Source organism: Oryctolagus cuniculus, chromosome 16, assembly GCF_051225735.1.
Source record: "Oryctolagus cuniculus isolate XC-2025 breed Fujian yellow rabbit chromosome 16, ASM5122573v1, whole genome shotgun sequence".
In the NCBI taxonomy this organism is placed as follows: domain Eukaryota; kingdom Metazoa; phylum Chordata; class Mammalia; order Lagomorpha; family Leporidae; genus Oryctolagus; species Oryctolagus cuniculus.
The window spans coordinates 69,913,047-69,940,360 of record NC_142882.1 but is presented as its reverse complement, the minus strand read 5'-3'; the positions used below and the strand labels follow the sequence as shown (position 1 = coordinate 69,940,360).

At 40.5% G+C, this 27,314-nt stretch overlaps 1 protein-coding gene across 23 annotated transcripts in view; it reads left to right on the top strand.

Moving 5' to 3' along the window:
* LOC103349457 (uncharacterized) overlaps positions 1 to 27,314 on the top strand; it is a 92,659-nt gene that overhangs the window by 19,101 nt on the left and 46,244 nt on the right. For all 23 annotated transcript variants that reach the window (XR_016222678.1, XR_016222677.1, XR_016222688.1 and 20 more), the window contains one exon: positions 23,561 to 23,647. Coding sequence is in view for 2 of the 23 variants with exons in the window: in XM_070059778.2 (XP_069915879.2) it covers positions 23,588 to 23,647 (60 nt within the window). In the remaining 21 variants the exon portion in view is untranslated. Of the gene's footprint in view, positions 1 to 23,560; positions 23,648 to 27,314 lie in introns of those variants that run through there.

The window sequence follows — 27,314 nt, the reverse complement described above, 5'->3', positions numbered from 1 at the left end:
GAGGTGGTCTGTGAGAAATGAGGAAGGTGATCCTGTGAGACATTCATGCTTACACGACTCTTGGGTGTTTGAATCTAACCCATCCAATAAGGGGACTCCCTTTGGTACTTCCAGTGATATATCCTTTCCTGAGACTAGGACTGCTGGTCATCTGGGTGCTCAGTGTGTCATCTGGGGTCATAGGTGAGACCGCTCAGCATTCTCCAGACCCTGCTTCCCAAGTGTTACCTGCTGCATTCATTTCATCTCAGCCACTGTCATCCCAGTCCAAACTACCATTATTTCCCTGGGCACTGCTTTCTAACTGGTGTATCAGCATGTATTACTGTTTTTCATGTGACAAGCATTTTGAAAAGCATAAAAGCTGATCATATCACTTGCCTACCTAAAACTCGTGTTGCTTACCATTGTACTTAGAATAAACCCCAAATGTTTAACTGGACCCGCAACACTCCTGTACCCTGTGATCTGGGCTCCGCTTACCCTTGCAGCCTTATCGTGCCACTCCCTTTATTGACTGTACTCCGGCCTCTCGTGTCCTCTTTGTCCTCTGACTGGAGGGAGTCATAGAACAGATGCAGGGAAGTGTCTTTATAAGACGACATGCATTTCAGACAATTAAAAATGCTTACGAAATATTAGTGTTTGTGACTCATAGGGACATTTTCATAGCAATCAGAAATCCATCACTTTGCCACTTTTCTACTCCTCAAGTTGAAACTAGGAATAAATTCACATCTGAGTGAAGATTCTATATGAGGGGCCGGCGCCGCGGCTCAATAGGCTAATCCTCTACCTGTGGCGCCGGCACACCGGGTTCTAGTCCTGGTCAGGGCGCCGGATTCTGTCCCGGTTGCCCCTCTTCCAGGCCAGCTCTCTGCTGTGGCCTGGGAGTGCAGTGGAGGATGGCCCAAGTTATTCCAGTGGAAAAAAAAGAATTTAGGACCAGACAATGGTTACCTGTAAGACTTCAACTATGGATAATCCTTAAAAAATTTAAAAAAACTTTAAAAATCTTTTAAAAAATTATTTGGTAGCTCTCAGCCCTGCTTTAATTTTGTGATTATATTCTTCTAGCATTTAATTATGTATTAACTTCTTGTTTTCGTGTGTGTCAGCCTTGTCTCGGGAACCAGTGGGACCACACAGCCATTCAGGTCGTGGATGCCTTTGGTGGCATCTCTGAAAAGTGATAGTTTATAGCCTGTTACTGAATTTCTTGTTCCCCTGTAATGTCCATAGAGTTGTGTTCCAGATAAAGAAGACAGGGGAAATGAAAGGAGAAAATAATAATTGTTATTTATTAGGAAGTGACCCATAACTGAAGGTTGAAATTTTCAGATTGAATGTTCCCTGTGAATGCCCAGTCTAATAAATATCCCTATGTTAGGGTACATAATTAAGAAATTTCAGGATGCTGGGAGGACAATGAGATGATTCTGGAATTGAAAAAAATAAACCACAAATAAAGGATCAGGCATTAGAATGGCTTTCAACTTCTTTACCTCAACCTGGAAGTGAGAAAAAGTGGAGCAATACCTTTAAATTCCTAAAGGAAAATGGCTTTTAAAAAATTATTTGAGAGGGGCCGCTGTTGTGACATAGCGAATTAAGCTGCCTCCTTTGACACAGGCATTCCATATTCCATATGTGTCCTGGCTGCTCCCCTTCTGATCTAGGTCCCTGCTAAAGGCCTGGGAAAGCAGCTGAAGATGACCCAAGTGCTTGGGCGCCTGCCACCTATATGGGACACCTGGAAAAAGCTCCTGGCTTCAGCTTCAGCCTGCCTGACTGTTGGCAGCCATTTGGGGAGTGGGTGGACCAGCAATTGGAGGGTCTTTCTGTGTCCTTCTGTCTGTAACTCTGCCTTTCAAATAATAAATAAATCTTTTTAAAAAACTATTTAAGAGAAAGAACAGAGTTCTTATCTCCTGGTTCACTCCACAAATGCTCACAACGACGTGGCAGGGTGGTAACAGTAAATGGAAAGCAGGAGCCAGGAACTCAATCCATGTCACCCATGTGGTGGCAGGGACCAAATTACTTGATCCATCACTGCTGCCTCCCAGGGTCTGAATTAGGAGCTGGAATCGGGAGCCAGAGGTGGACATTGGATGGCACTCCTGTGTGGGTTGTGTGCCCTAACCAATGACCTAAATGCTCACTCCTAAAGGAAGATGATTTTTAATTTAGGATTGTGTACTTAGCTACATTATAGCCAGTTTGAATAAAGATAGTTCAGAAATATGTAAGGTTTCAAAACATTTACTTCCCCATCTCCTTTATGGAAAGCTACTGGAGGGTGAGAAACTAACTCCCCAAATTGAGAGTAAAGTAAGAGAAAAACAGGGGGTGCAGTACATAAAGATCCAATACATGAGGGAGTATGGGGAATCCCAAGCACAATGATGAGGAGGTGCCAAGATGCCATCTGTGTAGCTGATGAAGAAGCCACTCCAGGCTGAAGGGCCATAAATCAAGTGCTGAGGGCTGTAAATACCAAGATGCTTGCTGTCACTCTTCTATCTTTTCAACCCGAGGACAGAATTCCCAAGTGAGCTTGACCCTGATTCTAATCTGTTATTGGCTTGTCTTGACCATGTGCTCGTGGAGTTTGCACTCTCCCCTTTGCCTCTGCTCCCTGGCTCAGTTGAGGTTATTTGTTTCACCTCTCAGAAGTATTCTGCTTTGACCTCCTCTTAAGTCCTTGAAGGTAGCCATGGCGAGTTTAGACACTCACAGTACACAGCCCTTGTCCTCTTTCCTGTAATCCTGCTGGAAGTTTAGTAATACCAGCCTGCAGGCCCTGGGGGGAGCACTGTGGTTTACCCACATGTTTTCCAACATTCATGCTTTTACCTGCTGACTTCCACAGAGGAATTCTGTTGACTCCATGGCAAGCCAAGACTGGACGGTGAGGCGGAGACTCTGTTCTTTCCCTCTCCTTCCCTGCCCTCCTGTCAGGGCCCATTGCCCTTGGAGATTAAGGATTGTGATTTCTATTCACTTTTTCAAACTAAAAATATATTGTTAGTGATACTCATGTTGTTGCATATTAGAAGTGAGCAAGCAGGGCCAGCACTGTGGAGCAGTGGGTGAAGCCATTGCCTGCAGTGCCAGCATCATGTATGGGTGCTGGTTCATGTCCTGGTGCTCCATTTCTGATCCAGTTCTCTGCTGATGTGCCTGGGAGGGCAGCAGAGGATGGCTCAAGTGCTTGGGCCCCTGCACTCACGTGGGAGACCTGGAAGAAGCTCTTGGCTTCTGGCTTCAGATAGGATCAGCTCTGGTCATTGTAGCCATCTGGGGAGTGAGCCTGTGAATGGAAGCTCTCTCTCTCCCTGCCTTTGCCTCTGTCTCTCTGCAACACTTTCAGATGAATAAATCTTATAAAAAAAAAAAAGTGAATAAGCAAGTATATGATTAACCTAGAGATCATGATAATAGTTACTTCAGGAGGGGCTGGCGCTGTGGCGATGCAGGTAACACCACTGCCTGCAGTGCCAGCATCCCATGTGGGTGCCGGTTTGAGTCCCGGCTGCTCCACTTCTGATCCATCTCTCCGCTATGTCCTGAGAAAGCAGTAGAAGATGGCCCAAGTCCTTAGGCCCCTGCACCCGTGTGGGAAGACCCAGAGGAAGCTTTTGGCTCCTGGCTTCAGATTGGCGCAGCTCCAGCTGTGGCGGTCATCTGGGGAGTGAACCAGCAGATGGAAAACTCTGTCTCTGTGTCTCATTCTCTCTGTGTGTAACTTTGACTTTCAAATAGTTATTTCAGGGGAGGGAGGTGAGTGCGTTCAGCGGGTGTCTAAGGTCCTGGGTAAAATCTGTTTTAACAGGAGTGGTGGATATGGAACTTTATTGTATTAGTTTCACTTTATATGTGTATCTGATATATGTAAAATACAGACTTTTTAAAAAGTGGATTCCTGGCCGGCGCCATGGCTCACTAGGCTAATCCTCCGCCTTTGGCGCCGGCACCCTGGGTTCTAGTCCCAGTTGAGGTGCCAGATTCTGTCCCTGTTGCTCCTCTTCCAGACCAGCTCTCTGCTGTGGCCCAGGAATGCAGTGGAGGATGGCCCAAGTGTTTGGGCCCTGCACCCCATGGGAGACCAGGAGAAGCACCTGGCTCCTGGCTTCTTTCTGATCGGCACAGTGCGCTCACCATGGCGGCCATTTGGGGGGTGAACCAACAGGAGGAAGGCCTTTCTCTCTGTCCCTCTCTCTCACTATCTAACTCTGCCTGTCCAAAAAAAAAAAAAAGTGGATTTCTGGGCCTTCAGAGTCAATGAATCAGAAGCCTTACAAACAATGCTCATGAATCCACATTGTAAGTCTTATTGTTGTATAAGAACTAGTAGAGACTCTAGTTGATCTGTTCTTGAGTGTTTTTCCCAGTATTACTGACTTGGTCTGATGAGCCCATCATAAAAGTAGGAAGACTTTTTCCCTGCATGTCCTTATCATGCTCTCACGTGTAGAAGGAAGTTGTGTTTGCCCAGTTATGCTGAGGTGTGTCATATGAGGGGACTTCAGAAAATTCATGGAAAATGGAATATAAGTTTATTTCAGTGCAAAAAAAATCTTGAAATCCATGCTTAGTTTTTTTCATAATGCATATTTTCCATGAACTTTTGCCAACTCCTTGTAGTGATCCCTTTTCCATGAACTTGTAATACTTCATTTTTTGTTTCTGAATGTGTTAAAAACCAAACCACAAGATTTCTCTGCCGCTACAGTGAGGTTGTGAAAAGTGTGGGGTAAGATATTACATGTGCTCTATCAAGTATTAAAGACCTGACATTTTAAAAATAAGTTTACAAAAAAGCCCTAAAATAGTTTCCTTCCTTCTCTTTCCTTCCTTCCTTCCATTTAGCTGCCTGTTTTTATTTGAAAGGCAGAGACAGAAAGAGATCTTCCACTGGTTCACTCTACAATACCTGCAACAACTGAGGCAGGGCCTGGCCAATGTTAGGAATCTGGGGCTCAATCTGGGTCTCCCACTGGGTTGTAGGGACCCGATACTTTTGCTATCACTTGCTGCCTCCCAGGGAACACATTAGCAGTAGCTGGATTTGGAAGAGGGGCCTTTGAATTGAGACACTGATGTGGGATGAGGTTTCACAAGTGGCGTCTTAACTACTGTGCCAAATGCTTGCCCCTATAGTATTGGTTTTAAAAATAACTGCTTGAGACAGTAATGTCAAAAGACTCCCATATGACTTACTACATTTAATCACTACAAGGAGTTGGCAAAAGTTCATAGGAAATGTGCATAATGAAAAAAAAACTAAGCATGGTGTAGTGGGTAAAGCCGCCACCTGCAGTGCCAGCATCCCGTACAGGCGCAGATTCGAGACCTGGCTGCCCCACTTCCTATCCAGCCTTCTGCTATGGCCTGGGAAAGCAGTAGAGGATGACCCAGTTCTTTGGGCCTCTGCACCCACGTGGGAGACCTGGAAGAATCTCCTGGCTCCTGGCTCCGGATTGGCACAGCTCTGGCCATTGCAGCCAATTGGAGAGTGAACCAGAGGATGGAAGACCTCACTCTCTCTCTCTGCCTCTCCTTCTCTCTCTGTGTAACTCTGACTTTCAAATAAATAAATAAATCTTAAAACACACACACACACACACACACACACACACAGTGAAACCCTGGCAGTTGTATATACTCTGATGAAAGATCTCCTCTTTCAGCTTAGTTATCAAACAAGTTTCATGGACGTTAGCAGCTTGCTGTGGTGGAAAGGGCTTAGCACCTGAGGCTGAAGTTTCAGTTAAGATCCAACACCCAGTGCTTTCTGACTTTGGGCAGGTTACTTAACCTTTCCCAGTCCTATTTTTTCCATTACTAATTTGAATAATCAATAGTACCTGCTGAAGTTGTGAGGATAAAATTACACTGCCTGGTTGTTAAAGCAATCCTGTTTCCTTTTTATGAACATTCTTTGCTCAAGCCAGATACCTGGTAACGATCCACGAATCTTGTCTCCTTTGTCTACCAAAGATCTATCCATTTTATCTCCTTAATAGGTCTAGAATGAGAATGATACTTGACCAGTGTTTTGTAACAACTGGGCTGTAAGTGGGCAGTAAAGAATTCAGTGGGATGCCAAGTTCTCTCATACTTTTATTAGTACTTTAGATTACTTCTGGTTTTCTATAACTCTAACAGAATCATGGGGGCCAGCACTGTGGTGCAGCGCAGGCATTCCATGTGGGCACCAGTTTGGGTCCTGGCTGCTCCACTTCCAATCCAGCTCCTTGCTAATGTGCCTGGGCAAGCAGCAGAGGATAGCCCAGGTTGCTGGGCCCTTGCACTGATGTGGGAGACCCGGATGAGCTCCTTGCTTCAGCCTGCCAGCCTTGGTCTTTGCAGCCCTTTCTTTACCAACTCCATCCTCCCATTTCTCCCTCTCTCTTTCTCTGTAATTGTGATTTTCAAATAAATCTTTAAAAAAAATTTCACCTCTACTGGTATTTAGTACTGATTTCATCATAAATATATTACTTTGAAAACTCCAGCATCAGTGCTGTGGTTGAATGTGTCCCCAGAATTCATTTATTGGAAAATTAGTCCCCCTTGTTTTAAAATAGGTAAAATTTCTCCAATAAAAACTTGTGATATTCCTTTTAGAATTCCATTAACCTCTGAGTACTATAGAGTAAATAAGGGTCTCAAATCAGCATTTAAATTAGCTCAAGACATATATTAGGAAATCACTGAGGAGTCTAATAAAAAAGCTTTTGGATCAAAATACCCTACTATTTGCATGAAATAAGTTTTCTCAGCAATATAACACTTTCATTTGAGTTAGCTACAAAAGTTTTCAATCTTTATTTTTTAATTTTCAGATAAAGTATTTTAACTATTAAGAAAAGGAGTTTTCAAAGTAATATATTTCTGTAAGTCTACATAAACTTTTTGGTTTTCTTTGTAGTTTTATTTTGTAGGAGTGAAAGCAGGTAAGATGGACAGAATTTATCAGCATGAACTCATAGTAATGAGTTGACCAAATGATAGTCCATGTCGTAATTTCCGTGAATCAGCGAACTGTGCTATTCCAGTAGCCTAAGAGGTCCCTGCTTCATTGTCAGTCAGTCACAGGACTGAGGTCTTTTTTATGTGTTCAGAGACCAGCGTTGCCATGGCTTCATTTTCTTAACTCACTACCTTGATAAAATATAAAGACTACTTGCCATGCCACTTTGTCTATGTTAAATGAGACTATTGTGAGAAAATGCAGTAAGGTTAGTGTGAGATGTATAAACCATAAATTCAGGAATTTGCCACCATTCACATATGTATGTTACTACTTGTTTATAAACCTGAGCAGTGCTTCTCTGCTAAATGTTTGCTGTGATGTTACCGGAAATTAGATTTGAAACCTAAAGTCAGAATGAGTCAGAAGTTAAGTCTAGAGGATTTTTCCATGTGCCAAGTCAGGCTACTTTGAGTTTTCTTTTTTTCTTTCCTTTTTGTTCTGTAATTATGACATAGTTCACATTGGATAACAGACACCCATATTATCTATCATCCTTATTCAATAGCTACCAAAACTGTTAATTCACAGTGGTGTTGAAATATTACTATTGATTTGAGGCTTTCCATTATTGTAGTTCATATTTTTCTAATCTAAAAAATAAATTTGCCAGCAGATAGTGCTAAATATTTAGGGCCTAATTTGCGTAGAATCCATCAGAACCATTGAGCAGCCCAGATTTGCTGGCACAGTTGTGATTTTTTGTTTTGTTGTCATAAATATACTTCATTTCTTAATTTTTTTAGTGAGGGGCACTAAAGAGGTAGAAGTTAACTCTTTGTTTGTTTTTAAAGTTCTTACATAGCAATATTAAAGATACTTATATGTAAGTGCTTATGTACTTAGTATAGATCTAGGTGAAAAGTCCACAGAAGAAAGCAAACATATTCCTAAAATTTTTTGTCCTAAGCCCTAGTATTTGTATGTTTGAAAAGTAAGGCTGACCATAATCATGCCCCAAGAATTCCCCCACCTCCTGCCTAATTTGTTTTCCCCCAGCCTATTTCCCAAATGCCTTGGGCCATATCTTCTAAAATAGCTCTAATTCTGAAATGATGGTGTATATGATATGTTAATGAGGTGCTGGGATGTTAACAGCATTTGAAATGTGTGGTGTCACTTAAAGACAACAGTTCAGCTTCTGTGTAAGACAGTGAATCAATTAAAGCATTCTCTACCAGAATTAACATTTGCTTTTTGTGGCTGTGTGATAGTGGTGCTGTCTGTGGTTGAGTCAGGTGGGAACCTAAGTCATCTTTCAGGACTAGAAACTGCATTAGGAGCAAATATGTAACTTCCATGTTAATTAGTGCTTAGAGAAAAATGTCTTCACTTTTTAAAAAAAAAAAATAATAGGTTGGCTCTGCAAATCCCACGGTTCACTTTAAACAGATGTAATTAACTCTGTAATTAATAAAATGAATAAGAACTTTTAATTAAATCTTAATAACTGCCTTGGTTAGAGCCAGAAAGATACATGAATTTCCCCTCTTGAGGAGATATGAACTGTGAACTCCTTGTTGCTGTGCTCTCTGAAAAATGCGCCAAGGGATGGGTTTTAGGTCTGTGACATTTTCTGTATGTGATCCTAGTCTATCAGATGCAGGGTTCACTTTTAATGGTGTGTTCTTTTATGAGTGTCTCAATTAATGTCTTTACCTCCCACTCCTGTAATTTAATTAAGCCAGTCAAGATATAATTGTAGCTTTCCTAACTCACCCTGTTCCAAGTTTTCCCAAGCCTAGGATGTGTGTTCAGTGCTAAATTAAAGCCCTGGGAAATTCAAAACTTTTAGGTTGACAATTGAAGCAATGCTTATGCTGATAAAAGGTAGTGGTGCTGAGGGCTTATGACATTAAAATGTGCAAACACTTTTCAGAATCAATAAATCAGTCCTCATGCAGACAGGTCATTTTCGTGGTAGAAAAACATAGATTTGCTGTGCCCTCTAAGCAATTTAATTGTAAAAATTATTTAATCATAACAATAATATATATTTTTTTATTTTTTATTTTATTTTTGACAGGCAGAGTGGACAGTAAGAGAGAGACAGAGAGAAAGGTCTTCCTTTGCCGTTGGTTCACTCTCCAATGACCGCCGGCGCGCTGTGGCTGGTGCACTGCGCTGATCTGATGGCAGGAGCCAGGTACTTCTCCTGGTCTCCCATGGGGTGCAGGGCCCAAGCACTTGGGCCATCCTTCACTGCACTCCCTGGCCACAGCAGAGAGCTGGCACTAATAATATATTTTTGAAGCACATTTTAATATAGATTAATGCCCTTGGAAATTCTGTACCCAAAATCATGTGCAAGTATGTCAAGCTATGATTCATGCCTCACAAGCCACTGACAAATTTATACAAAGAATGGGCATCATATAGTTGTTGGGGCTACTTGGCAGGCCTGATTTTTGGCTAAAGGCTCCCCGTGCAGCAACTCTTAAATCTGCACTTGTGGGTCTGTTTCACAGGTATGCATTACCTTTTGTCCCGTGAGTCTTAAAGGTACTGTTTGATTATTAGTGGAAATAATCAGTATCTGCAGTATGTTCTAACAAGGAAACCAGGGCATTTGTACTGACAAACTACTTTTATGACTGTGTGTCTGTAAATTGCTTTTCAGCTTTTGTGTTTGACATTTTAAAAAGCAATCTTGGTTATAAGATCAAGTTAGGGGGCGTCGGATTCTATCCCAGTTGCCCCTCTTCCAGGCCAGCTCTCTGCTGTGGCCAGGGAGTGCAGTGGAGGATGGCCCAAGTACTTGGGCTCTGCACCCCATGGGAGACCAGGAGAAGCACCTGGCTCCTGCCATAGGATCAGCGCGGTGCGTCGGCCGCAGCGCGCCAGCGGCCATTGGAGGGTGAACCAACGGCAAAGGAAAACCTTTCTCTCTGTCTCTCTCTCTCACTGCCCACTCTGCCTGTCCAAAAAAAAAAAAAAAAAAAAAATCAAGTTAGTTCAAGTTACTAAAATTAGTCTAAAGTTCCGGATTCATCTACTGGCTAAACAAATATTTGTCATATAATGTATATTATTCTATAACTTACTTTGACCTGACAAAGCCAGTTTTCCCACAGAATACACTTTAATGAATCTGGGTTTTCCATCCTGTATTAATTAATGTAACAAATAAAAAATCTTAAATTTTTCTTCTAATATGAACTTACATAGGCACTTTCTGGGAAAATATCTGAGAATACAGGATAAGTGTATTTCTTGTGCTCTGATTCAGAAACCCAAAGAGCAACTATCTACTTTTACGTTGGTCATCTTTATCCATGGCTACTTGTAGAGGTTCACATGGATCTTGGTGCCGATTGCTGTGTCTGCTTCAAGTTGCATTTCTGTTTCACAGCCCTTTCCTTGAGAAGTGCATTTATAGAGTGATGTTTATGATGATTAATATTTTAGTAGAAATGTGACACTTGAAGGTCTATTTAAACTGTTTTTTTGTTTGAGAGGCAGAGAGAGAGACAGACAGAGAGCATTCCTGTCTGTTGCTTCACTCCCTAAATTCCCATGAAGACCGGCAGCCAAGAATTGAATACAGATTTGCCATGTAGGTGACAGGGTCCCAGCTGCCTGCTGCCTCTCAGGTTTGCATTAGCAGGAAGCTGGAGCTGAAACTCAGGCATTGCCGTAGGGGATGCAGCCATATGCCCACCTCTGGAGGTCTTTAAAGTCCTTGAAGATTAGGAAGCTGAGGTAGGCAGCTATCCTTCTTGTAGAGTTCTAGAATTTTCAGAAAATTCTTGACACCTTTACCTCTCATTTCAATTAGAATAAGCTGGCCATTGATATTTATGAAGTTTCAAAAGTGAAATTTTGGTCAAATAGATTTCCATAGAATTTATTATGCTTAAAATTATGAGTATTTTAAGTATGCAGAAGAGTTAGAGAAAACCTAACACACCCAGGCACCTGTCATCTAGTTCTCTCAAATTCTGATATTTTTTCTGTATTTGCCAGACTATTTTTCTTGTAAGTCAGTATTTTTTGTTTTTCTTTTTAAAATGTTTATTTTCATTTTTTTGAAAGGCAGAGAGAGAGAAAGAGAAGGAGGGGGGGAGGGAGGGAGGAAGGAAGGACGGACGGACAGACGGATGGATGGACGGACAGACATAAATCTTCCATCTGCTGGTTCATTCCCAAAATACCCACAACAGTCAAGGTTGGGCCAGACCAAAGCCAGGGACCAGGAACTCCATTTGGGTCTCCCATGTGAGTGGCAGGGGCCCAAACATTTGAGCTTCATTTGCTACCTCCAAGGATTCTTTACCAGGAAATTGGATTGGAAGTGGAATAGCTGTGACTCAAACCAATACCCTTGATATGGGAGTAGACATTCCAAGCAGCCACTTAAGTGGAAGCACCACAATACCCACTCCTTCTAGGCTGGTGTGGTTTCTGTTTTTACAGAAATAAAACAGGGACCAGTGTTGTGGCACAGAAGGTTAAGTCTCCACTTGAGACACCGGCAACCAATACGAGCACTAGTTTGAGTCCTGGCTGCTCCACTTCCATATAGCCCCTTATTAATGGACCTGAGAAAGCAGTGGAACATGGACAAGGTGCTTGAGCCCCTGCTAGCCATGCTGGGGAGACCTGGATAGGGTCTCTGACTCCTAGCTTCAGCTTTGTCCAGTCTCAGATGTGCTATTATATATGAATATAGTTACATGCAAATAACTATTTTCCATGTTTTCAATTGTGTATGTGTGTGTGTAATATATATGTATATATATATTATTTTTATTTTTTGACAGGCAGAGTTAGATAGTGAGAGAGAGAGACAGAGAGAAAGGTCTTCCTTCCGTTGGTTCACTTCCCCAAAGGGCTGCTATGGCCGGCATGCTGCACCGATCCGAAGCCAGGAGCCAGGTGCTTCCTCCTGGTCTCCCATGGGGTGCAGGGCCCAAGCACTTGGGCCATCCTCCACTGCCTTCCCGGGCCACAGCAGAGAGCTGGCCTGGAAGAGGAGCAACCGGGACTAGAACCTGGTGCCCATATGGGATGCTGGCGTCGCAGGTGGAGGATTAACCAAGTAAGCCACAGCACCGGCCCCTGAATTGACTCTTATAAGCAATGTGGCAGTGAATATTCTCGTGAGGGTCTCTTGTGTTTTTGAGAAAGTTGCTGTAGGCCCTAGAGTTCATAAGATATATGTACAGAGCTGCTGCCTGCAGTGCCGACATCCCATATGGGCACCGGTTCAAGTCTTGGCTGCTCTCTTCCAATCAAGTCTCTGTCTATGGCCTGGGAAAGCAGTAGAAGATAGATGCCCAAGTGCTTGGGCCCCTGAACCCATGTGGGAGACCTGGAAGAAGCTCCTGGCTTTGGATTGGCACAGCTCCAGCCATTGAGGCCAATTGACGAGTAAACCAGCAGATGAAATACCTCTCTCTGCCTCTCCTTCTCTCTCTGTGTAACTCTGACTTTTAGATAAATAAATGTATCTTTAAAAAAAAGACATATGAGGCCGGCGCTGCGGCTCACTAGGCTAATCCTCTGCCTAGCGGCGCCGGCACACTGGGTTCTAGTCCCGGTCGGGGAACCAGATTCTGTCCCGGTTGCCCCTCTTCCAGGCCAGCTCTCTGCTGTGGCCAGGGAGTGCAGTGGAGGATGGCCCAAGTACTTGGGCCCTGCACCCAATGGGAGACCAGGAGAAGTACCTGGCTCCTGGCTTCGGATCAGTGCGGTGCGCCAGCCGTGGCGGCCATTGGAGGGTGAACCAACGGCAAAGGAAGACCTTTCTCTCTGTCTCTCTCTCTCACTGTCCACTCTGCCTGTCAAAAATAAAACCAAAAAACAACAAACAAAAAAAGACATATGCACAGAATTACAGTTGTTAGTTTCAATGGCATAGACATCTTCAGCTTTAGTAGATATTACCAAGTATTTGTGTTAATTTGCATTCCAAGTAGTGGTATATAAAAGTTCTGTTCAATGTTTCTGATTCCTTTTGGTTTTATCAGACTTGAATATTTTGCATATGCTACATGGTACAATATCCCGCCTTATCTTGGTTTTGCTTTTTGTCATCAATTGAGGTCTGAATTCAGTGGAAAATTCCAGGAAAAAAACTTTTCATAAGTTCTAAATAAATTTTATTATAGTATATTGCAATTGTTCTATTTAATTGCCAGTTATTGTTGCTAATGTCTTACTGTGTCTCATTTATAGAAATTAAATTTCATTTTAGATGTGTATGTATCGGAAAAAACATCTGAAATCTGAGAGTTTTGAACAGAGGAGTGACATAATCTTATTTAGGCTTTCAAAATATCACAGTAGTTGCTGTGTTGAGAGGAGTCTGTCAGGGAGACTACAGGAAGAAGCAAGGATACTAGTTTGGAGGCTGTTGTTATAATCCAGGTAATAGATGACGGTGAACTTGGCCACGGTTGTAGAAAGTGAAGGTGGCAAAAAGTGGCTAGAGTCTGTATGTACCTTGAAAAAAAAATATGCTGATGTTTGCTGTGGTATGTAAGAGAAAAAGTACAAGATTTTTGGCCTGGCAACTGAAAGACTGGAGTTAGCATTCATTGAAAAGGATTGTGGCAAGAGCAGTTAGAGAAAAGGGGGAAACCAGGAATTTGATTTTGAACCACCAAGTTCCTGGTGCCTGATAAGCATTCAAGTTGACATTGATAGGCAGGTGGTAACTTTGAGCCTGGAATATGAAGTGGTCTAAGCTGGGACTGTGAATGTTAGCGTATACGAGTGGTTCTAAGCTGTGAGATTGGGTGAAAGTCTGAGGTGAGCCCTGGGCACCCTGGTGTTTAAAGGTCAGGGGGATGAAGCTTACCAACAACAGACACCACAAAAAAAAAAAAAAAAAAAAAAAAAAAAAAGATTGCTCAGTAAGGAGGAGAACCAAGAATGAGTTGGGTCCTGGAGTCTACTGTAGAAACTGTTTCAAAGAAGGACTGGTGGATTGTATCAAATGCTCTCATAGGTGGAGAAAGGGGAGTGCTGAGACTTGGCCTTTAGTTTTTATCAATATGGCAATCATTAGAGATTTTCATAGGAGCTGTTTTGGTGGAGTAATTAAGAGCTAAGGGATAGGTTAGTATCCCTTTGAAAGGAAATAAGAAGAAAGGGTTCAAATCTCAGCTCTGCTCCTGATTTCAGCCTCCTGCCAGTGTGCATTGTGGGACACAGTAGTTATGGCCCAAGTACATGGGTCCATGCCGCCCTGGGGGAGACCCAGATTGAGTTCCTGGCTACCGATTTCAGCCTGACCTAGCCCCAGCTGTTGCAGGCATTTGCTGAGTGAACCAACAGATGGGAAACCTCTTGTCTGTTTCTACTTCTCTGCCTTTCAAACAAATATAAATTTTTAAAAATTAAAAGAATAGGGAGTAGGAAGACAGAAATTGGAGAGAAAAATAGGCATCATTTTTTAGCAGTTTCTGTCAAAAGGCAAGTAGAAGAATAAGACTATTGTTGGAGGAAGATATGGAGTTAAGTTATTTAGAGACTATTATAGTGTTTTTGATACTGATAGGAATAATATAATAGGAATTGATGTATGAGAGGGAAGAATTGCTGGATTGAGGTAGTAGATGCAAGGAAAGGGGAGCTAGTATACAATGGAGACCTTGATCATGGGAGGAGCACAGACTGCCCATCCATGGTGGCAGAGGGAAGATAGGAGGACTTTGGCACAAATGCAGGTAAACCGATAGATTCTGAGTGGTTTTATCTTCTCAGTGAATTAGGGAGCAGGATAATCTGTTGAGTCTCAGCAGGAGGGAGATGTGGAGGTGAGAAGAGAGGAAAAGATGTGACCTAGAGTTATCCAGTTATCAATGGTATATGATTACACGGCCATGCCAAAGGACAATTTGAGGTCAGTGATCCTAATGTATAGCAAGGTCAGTGAATAATCCTGTTTTATTTTCTCCATCCAGATTCACCCATGCAGATTAGGTAGAAAGTGGGATTTATGTAGGACTGACGTTTTCCCTGTAATAACAGAAAGAGGAGGTAAGAAACTTAAGATTGTATTCAGAGGAAGAACATTTTAATGGTGAATCAGGGACTCTGAACTGGGTGAATGATAGTGTAAAGGTGGTAGAGGTAGGATCAATGGTTGTAGAATTGGGGTTTTAAAATGATGGAGTAAAGATATTGGAGGACAGAAATTGAAAGAAAGGGAGTGGCTGGAAATTAGAATAGTAGGAATTGAGATTGTGGAGGAGGTCAGTTTATTGATAATGACAAGTTCTGGGCTGTGACTGGGAATGAAGAGTTGAGGTCAAGTGGAGGACTGGATTATGGGAGGAGAGGATGACATCAAGGTTCAGCTATGTAGATATTAAACTCATCATATATTTTGCCAAGAGCAGTGTTGAGAGAGTGTTGTGGCTAGGAGGTGAAATCTTTCAGGACTAGGGTTGAGGTGTCATGTCAGTGACCGCAACAAGGATTTGGGATAGTGAGGTCTGGCGATGTGAGGTTTAAAGCTGGAATTTTAGGGAGGTGGGTATTATAGCAAGGAGTGGTAATAAGAATGATAACACCAGCCTAATGGAAAGAGGACTTTGGGGAGGGAACCAGAGTTCTCTCTGTGTCTCTACCTTTCAAATAAAATGAAAAAAAAAAAAAGTACTTGGGAGAGCTTCCATACATACCATTTTCTGGTTCAGCTCACAGAGATTGTGACTCAGTCTAGGGTGGAGCTCAGGAATAGGTTTAAAAAAAAAAAAACAAAACTCCCAGATGATTAAAGTGTCACCTTAGTGTGTCCCAAGTAAGAACCTCCAGGAAAGAGGCTGAATGGGAGTGATAGACATGCATTTCTGATGGGAAAGGGGTTTTGGAATTTGGAAATTCAGTTTATGGGTCTTTTTCTGTTGCCGAATGTTTGATTTTTTTGTTTGGCTTGAGCTTTTCATTGAAGTATTAGTAAATATTGAAAAGTATGCACCTGTACATATCATGAAATGAGCACCTAGATGAAGAAAGAGATATTCCTAGTACCCAGAAATTGTACTACTTCTCCCCTTCTTTTCACTGTACCCTCTACTGGGCAAGGTTTGATTTTTCAAATGAACTTTATTTTGCCTGCCTTGAACAACAAAATGGGTCACTCTATATCTCTGTGTACTGGCTTTAGATTATACTAATATGGTATATCACATAGCCCCAGCTGTGATATGTGTGTGTTTTCCTTTGAAGCTACATGTGATACACAGAAGAGGACTTGAAAAAGTCAAGGGCACATTTTTATTTCTGAGAACTGACCTCCTAACAGTGTGTTGTGAATGGAGACACAAAAGAGAGCCTAGCTTTTTCTGTTTGCATCTTCATCAACTGTACCCCTGCTTGACTGAAAATGATCTGTGTTGGCAAGGAGATACATGCTCTAAGTGACAGGACCTCACCCCGTTGGATATAGACTGTTTAGGATTTTCACACCTGCTTCATGTGGTTTTGAGTCTAGGGTTAGGGATTGCAAAACAGCTGTAAGCAAGTTTTGAATCAGAAAAGAGCCCTAGGGAGTAGTCATCATGGATTTTCTTAACAGTAAACTGTGTTGAATAATTGTAAATTGCCAGTCTACTTTGGCATAGGCAACTGTCAATATCCAGTATTTTGACCATGACTGTCAAACAACAACAACAACAACAAAACCTGAGTGTTCCATAGAGTGAACAAGATGAACTTCATGTTTTGTTTCTAAACAGAAAGCTGAGAAGTAAAATATGATAGGACATTGTGATGAAGGCATTTTATTGCTATCAGGAACAGGAAATACAGTCATTTATTTTAGCTTTAGCTTTAGGATCCGTAATATAACAAGGCTAATTAAAAATAACATCATAAATATTAAAGAACATTTGAAAAATATGAGCCAAAATATGGCTTGCTTGCTTTCATATAGTCAGGATGCATTATATTCTCTAAAATTCTTCCAAGTTGAGATGAGTTCAGTGTTGGAATATTGTTATAAATAAATGCATCAATAAGTCATCAAATTTCTTGAGTTAAACATGTGCATCCACATTTCAGTGTATAGTATACTGCCTCTTGTAACGGTGGCACAGCAGTTAGTGAAGACAGTTTAGGATATTGAATGGTCATATCAGATAGGCTACATATCCCATGTAAGCTTTTGGTCCATAAAAAGAAATTAATTTGAGTAAAAATACCAGTGATTATCAGAGCTAAAAGGAGACAAGGAAGAATAGGAAGAAGACCAAGAGCTTTTAGGACAGTAAACTATTCTATATGATACTGTAATGGTGGATACATGTTAATACCTTTAATAGAATGTGTTAGCACCAAGAATGGCCAGCATCAAGAGTAAACCCTATTGTGAACTGTGCACTGGGTGATAATGATATGTCACTGTGGGTTTATCACTTGTAACACATGCACCACGTCGGTGAAGGGTGCTGATAGTGGGACACACTGGGGGATAGAGTGGCTCTGTGGAAATTCTATACTATCTGCTTAATTTTTGCTGTAAACCTAGAACTTCTAAAAAACAAAGTCTATTGAATGAATGCAAATATTAATTTCTAGGCTTTACTGATGTTATACTTCAATATTTAACAATATTTTTAAAAAAAATTTATTTATTTGAGAAGTAGAGTTACAGTGAGAGAGGAACAAAGAAAAGGTCTTCCATCTACTGGTTCACTCCCCAAATGGCTGCAACGGCCGGAACCAGGCCAATCTGGAGCCAGGAGCCTCTTCTGGGTCTCCCACAGGGGCCCAAGCACTTGGGCCATCTTCTGCTGCTTTCCCAGAACTGAATTAGAAGAGGAGCAGCCAGGACTAGAACTGGTGCCTATATGGGATGCTGACAAGATAGGTGGAGGATTAACCTAATGCACCACAGTGCTGTACCTTAACAATATTTTTTTTTTTTTTGACAGGCAGAGTGGACAGTGAGAGAGACAGAAAGGTCTTCCTTTGCTGTTGGTTCACCCTCCAATGGCCGCCGCAGCCAGCGTGCTGCGGCCAGCGCACCGCGCTGATCCGATGGCAGGAGCCAGGTGCTTCTCCTGGTCTACCATGCGGGTGCAGGGCCCAAGCACTTGGGCCATCCTCCACTGCACTCCCTGGCCACAGCAGAGAGCTGGCCTGGAAGAGGGGCAACCGGGACAGAATCCAGTTCCCCGACCAGGACTAGAACCCAGTGTGCCGGCGCCGCTAGGCAGAGGATTAGCCTAGTGAGCCGCGGCGCCGGCCCAACAATATTTTTTTTAACATAAAATTATTCCCTTATCCATTGTAAGTCATTTTTTTGATAGTTTCTTTTTAGAAAATATTTACTGTCAGAAAACTATGCAAATAACTAGGTTTCATCTTCTCAGATGTTAGAATTTTTTTATTTCACAGGTGCACGAACCTAAGCTTTGGAGGTTGTGGGGCCAGGGGCTCAAGTTTCCAGATTTTTAATTCATTTTTAACAGAACAACATCTGTGATTCCATGGTCCCTCTGTAAATATTCTAAATCCAGCTATGATGTCCTTAAAAGTTGACTTCTAGTTTTATTCCACATTCATAATTTAGAACAAGAATTACTATGTAAAAAATTATAACTCGTGTTTTGTAAATTACCTAAATTTATTTCTGAATTCTCAAAGACAGCTTTATTAGTTTCTATATAAAGGTTAATTGGAACCAGAAAAGAGACATCTGGATATTTGTTTTGAAGGGAATTTCCCTTTACTTTTAGGTAGATTACAGTTATTTATAATTTTTGGTATTTGATATTTTGTATAAGATATAATAATTATTCTTTCTGTTTCTAGGGATTTAGTTATATTGAATACCCAAGAATTTCTACAGTCAGTATTGCTTCATTTTTCCCTGTTTTAAAAATAAAAATTATATATATTTAAGGTATAGAATATGTTTTGGTTGGTAATTCTTCTTTAGTAATCAAATTTGATGGATAATCTTATTTAATAGTGATTAGTTATATAATATACAAGCATTTCATTACTTTATCTGCTTAAAATTAGTATTCCAAGATCATGTCGAATGGCCATTCATTTAATTTCTTTGTTTTTAAGGTCATATGGTAAATTATTAATCTATTGATTGCCAGTTTCATAGTTAATAAATATTCTGAATGACACTTTTTATTTCCTGAGAATGGTTTCTCGACAACAAAGGTTATTTAGCCTTTTAAATTTTTCTCAATTTCTAAGGGCATAATATTATTTTACAAATTGTAATTATTAGTATTCTCAAAATATATCACCTGTTGGCTTTTACCTTCAATTGATTAGATTGAAGCTAGAAATGATGAAGATGCTATGAAGTGGGATCAAGTTTTCCCATATACTTTTTTTCAAGGTGTCATTTATCTGGCTTCAAATAGAAGATTATTTTTCTGATCTCCATTTCCACGGGTAGGTGAAATTCTCCCGTGTTTCAGATTTAAGAAGAACAAACTTCTAGTCTCTTTTTCTTTCTTCCTTATTAAATTATCTTAAAGCATTTTGACTTGGAAGGGACATTAGAGAATAATTGAGGTCAAGCTTTCATTTCGCAGATGAGGAAAGTAAGAGAAGTGACTTCTCTAAGATCTACAGCTAGTGCCAGAACCTGTTCCCAACCTTGGACTCTGGCATCAGTCCCTGACCCTCCTCACATTTTTTTATTTCTGCCTCTTTGTGCTTCTCATAGTTTGTCACTAATGAATCCCCACCACTCTGTTCTGAGCCAGTCTGATCTGCATTACTGTTGATGCTTCCTGAGCTGCCTTGTTCACACCTCTTGAAGATCTACAAAAGCATAGGCATGGAACCACAATGATTAGCTGTGTATCTCCAAATCTGTGCTACCTACCCCAAATAATAATTGCTTTATACATGTAAACTAGTGGAGAAATTTCTATGGAAAGCTTGTGAAACAGTGTGGTAGGTAGAATAATGGTTCTCAAAGACACCTATGCCCATCTGGAACTTCTGAAAAAGTTGGATTGTTTGACAAAGGAGAATTAAGTTTGCTAACCAACTGACATTAGAATCTGTTCTGTATAGGACTAAGCTGATGGTCCCAAGGTACTTAGAGGTCTCTAAAAGTGGAAGGTGGATTTAGGAGAGAGTCCTGGAGAGACTGCATGTGAGAGTGATCAGGCTTCCTCGTGCTAGCTTTAAAGATGGAGTAAGAGGCCAATGGATCAAGGAAGGCAGGCAGCCTCTGAGACTGGAAAGGGCAAAGAAGCAGGTTCTTCCATAGCACCTCTAGAAAAGAATGTACCATGCTGACAACTGCATCTTAACCCACTTAGGTCTGTGTTGAACTTCTGATTTACAGGCCCTAAGATAATTGGTGTTGTTTTAAGCCATTACATTTGGGAACTTGGTTATAGCATCCATAGAAAAGTAGTAACAAGAATTTATACTGCTCTTCAGAAAAAGTTGCCCACATTAGGTCTCCAACGTCCCTCATCAGCTGATTAACTCATTGCCTACATTGTTTCCCCTTACCTGTCCTAACTCAGTATTTCTCAGCTAGATTGGTGCCTAGAACAACCCCTGTGAGACTCGTCACTGTCAGTTGGCTATGCCTGTCCTTAGGTTGAGGTCATAGCTCTTCAGTGTGAGCTTATTGGCTTTATAAAATGCAGAGTGTTTAAGAGACTACATAAACTTTTTTGAAACTGTGCTGTTATCTGCTGTCACTTTTCAGGAATTCAAGGTCAGATGTTGATCTAATACTCCTAAGTGCTTTGCCCTAACACCCTCAAGAAATTATGTCTATCTGGTGATATTTATCAGGGAAACCACTTGTATGACTTCAAATGCAGTGGCTCTTGGCTTTACTATTTATGAAGGAGACTAAGTGAAACACATACCTTCTTTCTTGACGAAGAGGCAAAAGCTGAGCTGGTTTTCTGTTTTATTAGACTGACTTGCTTAGCAGGCTAAGGTGTACATTTGACAGCCACACTTGCCAAGACATGGCCAAATCCATCTGTTAGCCTCTGCTAATGATGTAGTCCCTGACTTTGATGCAGCACCTAGTTTTTTCTCAATGCTCAGTGTCTGTTGTAGAGTTAATTGATGCTGAAGTTTCAATTTTGCAGAAGTCTCAGTAGATCACTGGGCTATGAATTAGCTACAACAGACTCCCAGCTATTCTAGATTAATGTAATTCTTCATGTGACTCAGAGACTTGAATTCACTTAGTTTATATCTCCTCAGAACATTACACATTAGGGTTACTTAGGAAGGTGGAATCCATGATTCTGACTTTCTACATTTGTTTACACCCTGATTGGAAATATCTTATTGATGAAAAATGTTTTGATTCACTAAAGTGAAGAGCCCCTTCTTCCTGCACTGTACACTACTTTCTCTGGTGCAGGTAAGAGAATATTCCATATTTTTGTAGATCCAAGGGATATTGGTCAGTCTAATAGAGCAACCAACATTACCTTTAAGTAATTTATTATTGCACACAAGAATTTTACAATAGACTGCAATTTTAATCCCTGTGGTCCTTCTACTGATTTTGTCACATATTTTACTTCTGCATGTTAACAAATCCCATAATACATTATCAAGTTGGCTTTAAACATCAATTAACTTTTAAAAAACGTTAAAATGAGCAGAAAGTTTTAACAGCCACATATTTATCTTTGTAGACCTATTTATCCCTTTTTGTAGTTCCATATTTCCACTTAGTATAATCTTCCTTCTGCTTGAAGACTTTTTATCCTAGTGTAAATCTGCATTCAGTGAATTCTCTCAGCTTTTGTCTTCACATGATTTATTTTGCCTTTATTTTTGAAAGATGTTTGTGCCAGGCATGGAATTCTAGATTGGCAGTTTCTTGATTCTAGCCCAACATTTTGCCCACTGGGAGGTATTTTTTGACACAGACTGATTTCCCTCCCGTGAGTCCCCTTATCTCTAACCACCAAATCCCAGCAAGATTCTCCCCACACATACATACCCGGTTTGCAGTCAGTCCCTGCCTTTTCTCCAGAAGCCTTTATACGCTTGCATTGACAACTGGAGGGAGCCTCCCTTGCCAGGATGACCTGTGTGAAACTGAAGGAGAAGAAGGCATAGTGCCTCCCACTCAGATGAGTCTTTGCACACTCAGTGCCAATCTATATTATTCTTGAGTTTCTGTGCCCAGATGGAAACACTCATTTCCATCTGCTGCAAGGAGATCAGTTAGGATGCTACAGTCCAAGCAAAAATGATGGCAGTGTGAATTATAACCATTTTGGTTGGGTTGGCTTAGCTAGATAATGATAAACAATTGTGAGGAATTTAATATGTGGGTTAAGAGAGAAATAACATGGAGACTGGGAAAATGTCGTTCCCAGCATCCATTTTATTCTTCCTTTATATAATAAAACCCTAATTTTAGATGGGCATATTGTTGCTTAGGAATGTGTATGGAAAAGATTGCATTTTCAAGTTCTTTGTTTGTAGCTGGAGTTGGTTATATCACTATCACTTGGACTAGTGAAGTGAAAGTAGAATCATTGAGTGCAGGTTTTAGAGAGTGCTGTTAGAAGAACGGAGTCCTATTTCACCCGCTTTCTACTGGCTGTTATGTACATATGACAGTGTGAGTTTAAGCAGCCATTTGGACTTGGAGCAGAAGGCACCTGTTGAGAACGACATCAGTCATCAAGATGCAAAGAGCTCCTGACACTGGATGGACTGTAACTGGGCTGAGAACACAATCAGTTTCTGTCTTATGTAGGCCATTGGTTTTGCCCCTCTGTTTTTGTTGTATGTAGCTATATACAGCCAAATGTAATCTTTACAATGAAAATAGCTTGATAAGAGAGTTTTTTATATTGGAAAACTGAGCAAGTGTTGATATGCTTGGTAAATTTAGGGCACATAGAAGAAACAAACAGAAGCTTATAAGGGAAAACAACATATTTGTAAAACAACTATATACTAAAATGGATAAGTCACTTGTGTTTACAGTTTTTTTGTTTAAAGATTTATTTATTTTTCCTTGAAAGTCAGAGTTACACAGGGAGAGGAGAGGGAGAGAGGGAGAGAGAGGTGTTCCATCCGATGGTTCACTCCCCAGTTGGCCACAATGGCTGGAGCTGTGCCGATCCAAAGCCAGGAGCCAGGAGCCAGGAGCTTCTTCCTGGTCTCCCATGTGTGTGCAGGGGCCCAAGGAGTTGGGCCATCTTCTACTGCTTTCCCAGGCCACAGCAGAGAGCTGGACAGGAAGTGGAACAGCCAGGTCTCGAACCGGCGCCCGTATGGGATGCTGGCACTTCAAGCCAGGGTGTAAACCCGCTGAGCCACAGTGCCAGCCCCAGTGTTTACAGTTTTTTAAAAGTTATAACAGTATTCAAGCTGTCTTTGAATCATCTTCTCCTTAGACATTAACATTGGTCTCATACATTAACTACTTTAGGAAGTTTTATGATTTAGTCTTCCTTTACAGTGGAGTTCTGAAATATCAAAGCTCTCCCTGCCTAATGTTCCTGCTGTTAATGGATGTACAAGTTTCAACCACATTCTTTGTTTTGTTTTTTATTTTTTGAAATGCAGAGTGACAGAAGAAGAGAGGAAGAGGGGATGAAGAAAGAGAGATCCATCCATCCTCTGATTCACTCCCCAAGTGGCTGCCATAGCCAGGTATGGGCCAGGCTAAAACCAGGAACCTGGGACTCCCACATGGGTGGTAGGGGCACAGGTACTTAGGCCATCATCTGCTCCCTTCCCAGGCGCATTATCAGGGATCTGGTTCAGAAGTGGAGCAGCTGGAGCTCAAAACAGCACTCAGATATGGGGTGCGGGCATGGCATTGCAAATTAACTTGCTGTGTCACATTGCTGCCCCTACAGGCATATTCTTGAATTAGAAAGAGATTTTCAGTTTTTGAAGTCCTCAAAAGATAAATTGAAATAAAATATGGAGGAATATGTGAGATTTTGGAATTATATATGAAATTCTATTTTCTCTTTAGGTCTTTAGCCTCAATCATTAACTTAAAAACTTTTGTATGCTTTGAACTTTCATGACAAAATTGATATTGAACACATCTAGGAAAAATTAAACTTACTTTTTTTGTTTACAATAAAATTTTGAAATGCAAGTGATTTTGGACTATAGATTTCACTGTGGTTTTCCGTTCTTCAAGCTATTCAGAGACCTTTTAGGATACAGGGTTTTGTTTTTTTTTTTTTTTTTTTAATTTATTCCTTCCCTCTGATCTTTCCGCAGGACAAATCCAATGATGCATTTGTAGTGGTAGTTTTAAGCTTGAAGCCATCAAAAAAGTATTTTAATATGTCTTAAGCAAATTGATTTTCCCCTCTTTTCTTGTCAGATAGTGATTCAAGCTGAGTGTCTTTTTAAAAAGTCTTTTTTTAAAAAAAAATGTCTGCTCTAGTTGCTGGCAAACAAATTGGAATTTGAATGACCCATGAAATCTTTCATGGCGATGACTGGGTGGGAATATGAAACTAGGGTAGATTCTCAGCTAGAGCTGATGTAATGCATCCTGGGGAACTGGTGGTCAGAATTCAGGTGTCTTTGGGGCAGTAAGTTAATAGCTGAGGACCCTGCCAGAAACAAGCACATAGAAAAGAAGAAAAGAAATCAAAACAGTAACACCATTGACACCAGAATACAGAAGGGAATAGGATTTGGGGCCTCTGTGAAAGCCCTGGAGACCAAAGCCTCTAAAAGCTGGGACAGCTTCATTTTTGCTTTGATGTTTAGTCATTAAAAAAATATAGTAAGGCACAGGCTAGTACCAATGTAGAAACCTCTTATTTCAATGTAATTTGTGTACTTATATTTTAGTTTAGTGCAATGTCATACACAGAGCCTTTTTCTCTGTACATTGCATTGATAACTGAGGCAAGTGTACTTGGAACTGATTTGACAGTTTTGTGGCTATACAGATAAATATAGTACTTTTCAGGTTATTTCATGAATAATCAATGAACCAGCAAAGGATAAAAAGTGACATATGGCAGCCTGGTGTAGATTAAGTGTGATTGTCACATTTTCCTCCCTGCCTCTTTCCCTTCTCTAGTACGTTATTGTTTTAACAGGCTAGCTCAAGTTGTTTATATTAACTTTTATTCGAAGTAAAAATTTACCTTGAATTCTTAAGCTTAATATTTTATTGAGTATTTTTCAGATAGCATATTGATAATTTACATTATTGTTCAAAGGCTTAATGCTCCACTAAATGAAGAGTTCAGTAAATAAAAAGTAAAAATAGTTCAGCAGGAATATAGGCAAGGCCTATAAACAATAATAAAATGAAAAGATGTTCAAGTTCTCTCATGTACAGTAAATTTTAAAATAGCCACAGATCATTAAAGCTAGTATCTAATTCTAACAATTTGTTTGAAGTATCATAATGCTCTTAAAACTGTATATATGAAATACATGAAATTTGTTCCCTTTATATAAATTCACGAAATGAGAAAAGCAATTTAATAAAGATTTAAAACCAAGTTTGACAGAACACTCTATTTGCAGCAAAACTGAAATATACACATACTTCTTTTTTGTTTTTGTTTTTTTGATTTTTTAAAAAAAAATTTAGCTTTCACATGAGATTTTTGTCTTTCTTTGTCTGGCTTGTTTCAGTGAACACGATGTCTTCCAGTCACAGCCATTTTTGATGCAAATGATAGAATTCCATTGTTTTTTTATAGCTGAATAATATTCCATTGTGTGTATACACACATACACACATATTTTCTTTATCCATTCATCTTATGATGGGACACACTGGTTGATTCCATATTTTGGCTTCAGTTCCCGAAATGAAGTTAAACTGGTAAAGCAGTTTTTGTTTTTCAAAATTACCATTAACCCAATATTTCCAAATAACTAATACTCAACCAGTTATGTTCTCTGTGTATAAACCACAAATACACTGTAGCTGTTTCATGGACTCACCAAAATAGAAAGTGTTTTCCCTTTTGTAACATGGAAGCATTTCTTAAAGAAATGTTTTATTGATTTTTATTGCTTTTATCAAATTTAATGGAATTTCTTGGTAACTGAATTCTTTTAGGATGAAGTTCTGAGAAACTGTTAGTATGAGGGAGAGATATTCACAACCTAAATAGTAATTCTAGTACCTTTTTAAAGATTTTATTTTAAAGACAGTGACAGAGGAAGATCTTCCATCTTCTGGTTCAGTCTTCAAATCACTGTAGTAGCCAGGACGAGGCCAGCCTGAAGCCAGCAGTCAAGAACTCCTGTCTAGTCCGCCACATGGATGGCAGGGGTCCAAGTACTTGAGGCATCTTCTGCTACTTTCCTAGCACATGAGCAGGGAGCTGGATTAGAAGCAGTGCAGGTGGGACTTAAACTGGTGCTCTAGGGGCTTAATCTGCTGCACCACAACACTGGCCCCTTATTCTACCATTTTTAAACATTAGTCTCCCTTGGGAGCTAATGAAGATTAGTGCAGTATTTAGTTTGTAGTAAACTGTTTCTTCAGTGAGATAGTTTATATTCTGTGCTTGGCTGGCTTTGTCCCAGGCCTCTGGTTCTGAGTGAATTAACATTTGAGAGGCTCTTCATACCCCCATTCATTTGTCAGTTTCACTGTAGTCTTTCCAAACCATTTGAAATTGGCAGAAGAATTAGCAGTAAATTTTGATTTAGTGTATGTGATACAGAGAATGAATATTTGTTTTGAATCGCACCCCCACCCCTGCCTCCCTTGCCACAAGAAAAGATTCTGGGAATTTGCTCTTAAAATTGCAGTTTGCCCTCTGAGTTTTCAAGTTATTTATAAATCATGTGAATCATGTGTTGGGGACATTTTATTGAGACCCGAGAAATTAAGGTCTGATTTGGGTTAGGTCTGTATTGGGCATCAGATGATGGTGAGGTGACTGAAAGCTAATTCTGTGAGAATAGGATGTCATAAGGCATCTTTCCTCATCTTCCAGAAAAAATTTACAACTTTTTATGATGGAGCTTGCCTCTGCTGGGAGCAACTGTGATGAAGAGGTTATATTTTCTTTGTGGGATCAGGAATCCTCTCACTGTCTTCACTGATGGCTTTTAGAAGGAGATGAATGTGAAGGGAGTATAGCCTGAAGAATTTTCTTTAGAACTCATTCTCTCCCTGAGGTCCCTTTGCCCATTGTAGATTCTAAATGGTGTTGCAGACTACCTCAAAGCTTTCAGATCAGGTTAAGAGCATGGTTTTTACACATGACTTTTTTTTTTTTATGCAACATTCATACTGGAAACAATAAATATTTATTGGCTAAAAAAGGAGAGGACAGGAAAATGGCTTATAGCAATTCTTAGAATA